This window comes from Alosa sapidissima, chromosome 7 (assembly GCF_018492685.1).
Source record: "Alosa sapidissima isolate fAloSap1 chromosome 7, fAloSap1.pri, whole genome shotgun sequence".
Lineage (NCBI taxonomy): Eukaryota > Metazoa > Chordata > Actinopteri > Clupeiformes > Clupeidae > Alosa > Alosa sapidissima.
Window position 1 is genome coordinate 29476596 of NC_055963.1, and position 8038 is coordinate 29484633.

Genomic DNA, 8038 nt, shown 5'->3' on the forward strand with positions numbered 1-8038 from the left:
TATAAATACTTTATAAACATATCATGCAGCATCATATAGTAGGCTAATATAATGTTGACTTTCAAACAAAGTCTTTATAGACTAATAAGGCCCATTGCTCTCCCATGTAAAACCTACAAAATATCAATAGCCTACTGAGCAAAAAAGAAATCTAAAGTTTGGTTTCATGTGCTCACGTGAAGCTTTCATGTGCTCACACAAAACCTTTTTACATATGCGCACATGAAGGTTTCACATGAGTACATGAAACTAAACTTTAGATTTTTTCCCCCCTCATGTCCCCTTAGGGGCTCCGTAGAAGCCCATGTGATCAGCCTAACATTTAAACACCTTCTGATCAGCGTTAGGCTGACAATCCGGAACAGAAATGATTCTCAGAATTCAGACAGAGCTACCCTGTCCTCTCCCTTGGCTGGGGGCCCTATGAAGTGGCAGTGGGCTTTGTCGGGTCCCCGGTCTCCCTGTAGCTCCCTGTCCACTGCACATGGTCATGGGCTGCCTGCTGTCTGGTCCAGCTGGGGCTCCTCGCACAGGGGGAGGGACAGGAGGACCATCCCCTCCCTCTCTCCGACTGGCCCATCTTTCCCCATTGGCTCCCTCTTTCTCTCTATCTGCATGGAAACACTTTGAAGGCCCCCCTGGTGGGTTGCTTATAGAGCCCTGGTTAACTTAAGTTATATATGGAGTGGTATGCTGTGTGGGAATAGGGGCCTATCTGTGTTTTTATCATAGTGCTGTTTTATCACATGTCCCTTGCCCACTCTTCATAGTTGGGCTGTTGTTGTGGTCTCATAGCCTTTGTCTAATCTCTGCTCATCTTCAGTCTGTCTTTTATCTCTCGCCTCAGTATCCCTGAGCTGGCACTCTGCGCTGCGTACAGTGTTTTTGTGCTGCCGATGGCGGGGATCAGGAGTAGCGGTTCAGCCCGGTTCTGCCGCAGTCAGCACTGCCATGTGTGTGTGTGTGTGGGGGGGGGGTGCCGCGCTCGGAAAACTCCCCACGCCAGCAGGTTTCCGCTCCGTCAGGGCCCTCACCACGGAGGGCGGTGGTGGGGTGAGGTGAGGGGGAGTCGGCTTACCCTCACAAAAGGGGGGATCACAGGCCCAGTGCTGTGCTGGGAGGGAGTGTAATCCAGCCCATTATGAAGTGTGCTTATGGACCCCCTAACCAGTTTATTCTGGACCTGGCCAGGACGCGTGCGGTAGTCAAGCTCTGTGGTTAATCGTTTGGTGCATGCATGGCCCAGTCTGTCTCCCTGCTCACCTGTCTTCAAACACATGTACACACACTTTTGCAGATACGTTAAGCGTGTTTGCATTCTCCTCTGATGCAGGGGAGATCATTATGATCATTTTGTTTGATCTAAAGCTCCTTTACATGCACCCTCTTTCCCTCCAGACCGAGACACCCTCCTCTCATCTCCCTTTGTCCATCTCATTAGGTGGATAATTGGGTAATTTCCTTGCAACACCGCTGAAAACCATTCACTTCAATCTAATTTACAGACTGAACCAGACAGCTGTCTCAACTTGGGTTTTATAGATATAACAGGCTTAAAATAGGTAAAAGTAAGATGAAATGAAGCTTTCTGGAGATAAAAACATGTTTTCTTCATCAAAGTAGTTCAGTGAATGCTATCAGACTTTGAACAGAAATTCTACTCCTGTTGTCTTCAGACAAGATGTCGTCAAACAAGAAGCATATTTCACAGGTCACAGATTCAGAGACCCACTCGGCCCATCACTAACAAGAGTAAAGGTGACTCAAGAGAATGCGCTCATTCCCAACATGATGTTTATTCCATCTAAACTGAACCATCACAAAAGATGTCATGGCAACAGCATTGCGCCAGAGGCAGTCTCCATGGCGATGCGAGCAGCGGCACACAAGTGGGCTGATGAAAGGGAAGAGAGAGGATGAGGAACGCGGAGATGCTGCTAGAAGCGGGGGGATCAGACAGGACTGCTCGTCTTTTTCATGCCACAGCGCATTTAGGTCCTTTTTTTAATTCTTTTGCTAAAAATACTTTTTCCATCGCTCTGTGCAAAGGCCCAGTGCTCCTCATTGCCTCGGCCCTGTGTCTTTCATGCCGTTCACTCTCCTCTGATCTTTAAGCTGTCATCTCAATCGTCATGGATTAGGACAAATTTGGTCATTGTTTAATAAAAGTCACTATGTTAAAGTAAAAGTTAATCTTCCCCTGCTGAACTGTTGGTCCTGTTGGTGTGTTTTTTTTTTGTTTTTTTGTTTTTTTGTTTTTTTGTTTTTCCAACTATGCCACACTCAATGCTAGGTGTACTAGACAAATTCACAGGGACAATGACTTGCATTAGTTTGCCACCTCAGATTTTCACCTGACATTCACATAGATTTTCTTACTCTTCTTATAGAAAATGAGGGGACGGGTGGTATGTCTGAAAACAGTTTAAAGCAAAGAAAGAGAGAGAGGGATATGTGGTCAGACGGTTTAAAGCAAAGAAGGACAGAGAGGGATATGTGGTCAGACAGATGGAGGAGGAACGCTCTCTTCATTTGGGAGGACCTCCTGGAGGCTCCTTCAGTGGAATTAATGAGCATGTGTGTGATAAGCGCTTAGCGCCCCCAACCCCCTGGCCCTCAGACGGACACAGGGACGGCCAGCTCCACACCGCTCCGCTTTCAGACACACACTCAACATGACACTTCAGGAGGTAAGGACAGAATCACGCAGAATCCGACATCGCCTCTAGATATATAGAAAAGATAGAGAGGGGAGAGGTGAATTGGGAAATGTATGAGTATATTTTGATACTGAGAGAGATTTGTTTATGTTAAAATAGCCTCCTGAATTTGGCAGAAATTGCACTTTGAGATGGTACCGTGCAAGACAGCTGCAAGTTCTCCCTTTGTGCCATCTTATTCTTGAGGGATAAACGATGCCAATGGGTTTAAAATACTGAAGGAAGTTCAGTTCAATACGTTTGTAATTTTCCATTCATTGCCTATGTGTTTATGTTTTTGAGTTGGTAGATAGAATTATGTTTGAATACCCTGGTCATCCGTTTGTTTTGTGCCTTGTTCACATCATTTGACCAAATCATAAGCCACTCTACTCTACTCTACTCTACTCTACTGTTAGTACACTTCTTCACTTCACATTTTGAATATTCTAATGATCACGTAGGAAAACCCACACCAAACACTTGTGGTTATTATGTATGCTTCAATTTCGCCTTTGTATGTATGTGAGTGAGAGACCTTGTGTGTGAAGACAGAATGGGAGTTAAGTATGCCCAGTTATCTGTTAGTTACATTTCACTAATCAGCAAAGTCACCTAGAATTTTGAGTCTCACACATTCTGGGAAATTGTAGGGTGAAACTGCTGTGCATCACCAAAGTGGGTGCTACACATTGGTGGTGGTTAGAGAGGGTTCCCCTTCCACTGTAAAATGTGTTGGGGGCCCTAATAAAGCGCTATATAAATATAAAAAGTTGTTGTTGTTGTTGTTGCTGTTGTTGACTCTGTCTCTCTGCTCTCAGGAGCTGCGGAGTCGTCAGTTCTGGCGGGCCATAGCCGCTGAGGTGCTGGGCACGTTGGTATTTGTGTCGGCAGTGCTTGGTTCCTCTATGCCAGGGCCAGAGGGCAATGATGGGGGCCCTCTGTACCCTGCACTGGCGGCGGGAATGGTGGCAGTAGGCCTGGGACACTGCTTTGGGGAGATCAGTGGAGCCCAGGTAAGGTGGAAGCAAATAATCTACAGACAAAACTGGAGTTCATGTCAACCCTTTCTCCTGTGTATTTATGCATCCATGTGTTCACGTGTGCATGTGTGTGTGTGCATAAGTGTGCACGTGTGCGTGCGTGTGCATATGTGTCTGTGTGTGTGTGTGTGTGTGTGTGTGTGTGTGTGTGTGTGTACAGGCATGAACACAGGCTTGCTAAGAAGGAAGTGATGGACTCAGAAAAAGAGCAAATATAATAGTATAAAGGAGACCTTATAGAAAATGTATTCTGTGTATGAAATAGTGATACAGAATCCTTTAGTATATAAAAGCAATAAGCCTGCATACATGAATAAGGGTTATAAAGTGACCTCGAAATGAGCCCAAGTCTAGTGGCTTGTCAGGTTTACAAGAACTGCACCGAATAACAGTCCTTACAGTCAAATAAGTCACTTAGAGGTTAAGAGGTCATGACATCAATGTCCAGAAGCAAGTTATACATGTGTGATTTAGATTACATTGATTTTCTGCTGTGTATAAAATTACAGATGTCAAAAGAGACGTGCAGCTCTGTATCACATCCGGTTCCAAGAGCCCACGGAGACGCGGGTTCGGATCCACCATGCGGTCATTTCCCGATCCCACCCCATCTCATTCTCCCAGCTGCTTCCTGTCACTCTTCACTGTCCTATCTAAATAAAGGCGAAAAAAAAAAGCCACTTCAAAAACCAAGAGGCTTATGATGAGTTCGCTCCTTGTTTTGCACCTGTGCTCAGGTAAACCCTGCGGTCACTCTGGCCTTCCTGGCCACCAGGCGCCTGGAGGCTCTGAGAGCGCTGGTGTATGTAGCGGCCCAATGCCTGGGCGCCACTCTGGGCACGGGGATCCTCTACCTGGCCTTGCCACAGAAGTCCACCGCAGAGTCCTTTGCCAACAAGGTCAGGTTGGACTACAGACATAGAAATAATCATAATAATATGTTTATTTTATATAGCGCCTTTCTCAAACCCAAGGTCGCTTTACATAGTAGGAAGGCAAGGAAACACAATAACAAACAACAAAACAATACAACAAAGACGAGTTATCTGTATGGAGCAATGTGTTGGGTGTGGAGGATATAAATATCTCACTGACATACACATAGAAATATTTCATGATTATAATTTGGTTTATGCAAGTTATTCGCCTGACTCTACACTACTGGTACTACTGCTATAGGACTGGTACACTATATTGCTGATTGGGTTGGGGTGGGTGGGAAAGATGGGAAGAGAGACTGAGACACGGAGAAGATGACTGGATGAGTGATAAAATGACTGCTCTGCTCTCCTCCTCCATTGCTCAGTGGCTTCTCTCTCTCTCCCTGTGCTCAGGTTCCCATGGAGGTGAACGCAGGCCAGGCGCTGGGGATGGAGATGCTGGCCACCTTCCAGCTGGTCTTCACCATCTTCTCCGTGGAGGACCAGCGGCGGCGGGAGGGGGCAGAGCCAGGGAACCTGGCCATCGGCTTCTCACTGAGCGCAGGGATCTTTACAGCAGTGAGAGCCACTCAGATGTGCTTTTAGAAGATACCACATACATGTGCTATTTATCTGCGTTTGTGGGGCTTTTTCAAAATGCCAGTGACGATTTGTTTAGAAAACTTAAAAGTATTCAATAGATAATCAATGATCATCAAAGATAATATAGAATATTGACTCTCTCCCTCTCTCTCTCTCTCTCACTCTCACGCTCTCAATTTCAATTTCAACTTAATGTGCTTTACTGGCATGACAGTTCAGTTTACAATAGCAATAGTAATAATAATAATAATAATAATAATAATAATAATAATAATAATAAGTAATAGTAAAATACTAATAACACTCTCTCTCTCTAAGGGTCGCCTCTCAGGGGGCAGCATGAATCCTGCCAGGACTCTGGGCCCCGCCATCATCACTGGGGTCTGGGAGTACCATTGGGCAAGTTTACATATGTCTCATATCAAAGTCTCTGCACAATCTTAAGTAAATGCATTTAGTGCATGGTCTGCCACTAATGGAAGTATATGCCTAATACATAGCACAAGCATGCTTATAATTTTGATACAGACATGGCACACATAAAGCTGTTTATTATACTTGTATTAACCTCTTTTGTTATTTACAAATCATTCCCTTATCAGAGTAAAACGTCAACATCAGTTCACCAAAATGAAACACATGGTGTGTCATGTCATTAACTACATTCTGAGGAAGAGCCATGGAGCTCGAAATGTCACTGCAAATAATAATAATAATAAAAAAAACTTAAATGGGAGCTCCTAAGTGTGCAGATCAACTCTTATTTCCTGTATACTAATATTCATTAAATCCTGCACCCATCCAAATGGCCTTTGCTATGTGCATGGCCTCTCACTGTTTTTCTATCACGTCATCAAATAACCCGAACAGTCTCGCCACTGTACATCTCACATTTTCTTTGTTGCCCCTCACATTTGATTTGAATGTTGGTCTTGCTCTTCGCAGGTGTACTGGATTGGGCCGGTGTTGGGCGCGATCCTGGCTGGCGTGTCCCACGAGTTCTTCTTTGCTCCCAGCGCGTCCAGACAGAAGCTGGTGGCGTGTCTGACCTGCAAGGACATCGAGATGGTGGAGACCGCCAGCGTCTCCCGCTCCTCCCTCTCGACTGTCACGCAGACGGCCATGAGGGCTAAGCAGGCCCACAAGTCTGAGCACACCTGAGCTGACAGCCGCAGCAAGAGAGAGAGAGAGAGAGAGAGAGAGAGAGAATGAGTGAGAGAGAGGAGAGAGATCTGTATGTATGCATGAATGATGTGTCTCTCTTGTAACATATCTGTGTATGCATATATTGCACAGTGTTTCAGTATGTCTGCAAACTCTTTTAACAATTCAGTATTCTATTGTGTAAAATATGGGCAAACGACGTGATAATAACATTTGGATAAACAAATTCTAAAAATAAAATAAGTTGAATAGAAAATACATAATGAAATTCCAAAGAGAGTCATGTGAAGAGAAAGTGTTAAAAACAAATGTGCTACTCCTTATCTTCAGATGAATTATGACAAAAAGACTGCAGTGACCTAATGGAGAGCTAATTAGCATAGTAACTGATTTAGCTAATTAACGATCAGTTGCCTTAATCAGTTTCATTAATATGGGTCATGGAAATGCTTCACCTTATTTTTATATAATATTCATGTTATGCCATGAATGTGTATTCGTTTTATTGGACACATTGACAGTGTTGTTTTTCCTGTTGTTTATTACTCCAAAACAAATGACTTTTGCACAACTGATTTATCAATAAAGATTTGGTATGATTTGGTCCTTGCTAAATATAAATAAACTTACCTTACCTTACCTTACCTTACCTTTCTAAACCCATTTTGGATTCTGTCTAGCTGTCTAATGATATTTGAAAAAAACGTCTTATGTGTCCTGTGTCTGAAATATTTTTTTGTAGCAGTGATTATGATCAGGTTTATTTATGCTTTATCTAGCGCTATTGTTGTCATGTCATTTTCACATAATTACACCTGTCTTGTGTGTCACCTTTTTGTTTGGAAAATTGTCACTACACATATGGCTCCACTGCATATTTGAACACTAAAATTAAAATACAAAGTTATTGTTATTATTCTGTGAATTCTATTTGGTTCTATTTTTTCATTTTTTATTTAGGCCATAGGACATTACTGTCAGTATGATGATAATGCATTATAAACTGTCAATTTGGATGTTATTGTAATTTTTATTGATGTCATTGTAAGTCGCTTTGGACAAAAACGCCTGCTAAGAACGATAAACATAAACATTAACAATGGTGCACCTGTGTATTTGAATAGCGGAATGATACACACGATACAGTCAAATTTAAATGGACAATCCTGCTTTGTCAGTGGTCTTTCATCTTTTGAATGTGTCCAGCTGTGAGAAATTAGACATCAGAATAGCTGTGTAGGCTCCATGTACATCTACCCTCTTTTCTACATTTTTTTTGTGTCTCAAAGAAACCAGACCTGTATTTTCACACACATGCGCAAAGACACTACTTCTCCCACCAACATGTATGACGCATGCGTGCTCACACTGAAACCTCGCCCATAGACACACACACACACACATACAGCCATATGCATGCACAATCATGCGCACAAACAATAGCAGACAGCTCCCTTGTGCTGCCAGCATTTTGTTTTGTCCATGTGTGTGTACGCGTGGAGTGAGGTGCTCTTTCTTTTTTTGCTCACTGCTTGTGTATAATGAGCAAAAACTGGTGAGCTAAGCGTTCTCCATTCAACATGTGCCCCCAGCAACTCGGCTAGCCATG

At 43.5% G+C, this 8038-nt stretch overlaps 1 protein-coding gene across 1 annotated transcript; it reads left to right on the forward strand.

Annotated features, from left to right (window-relative positions):
• The first annotated feature begins 2625 nt into the window (after positions 1 to 2625).
• On the forward strand, positions 2626 to 6426 carry LOC121714137 (aquaporin-4). The gene is made up of 6 exons (XM_042099341.1): positions 2626 to 2690; positions 3521 to 3715; positions 4480 to 4641; positions 5077 to 5241; positions 5584 to 5664; positions 6211 to 6426. Exons 1-6 carry the CDS (start codon positions 2676 to 2678, stop codon positions 6424 to 6426), a joined length of 834 nt encoding a protein of 277 aa, XP_041955275.1. The 5' UTR covers positions 2626 to 2675.
• The last annotated feature ends 1612 nt before the right edge of the window (positions 6427 to 8038 follow it).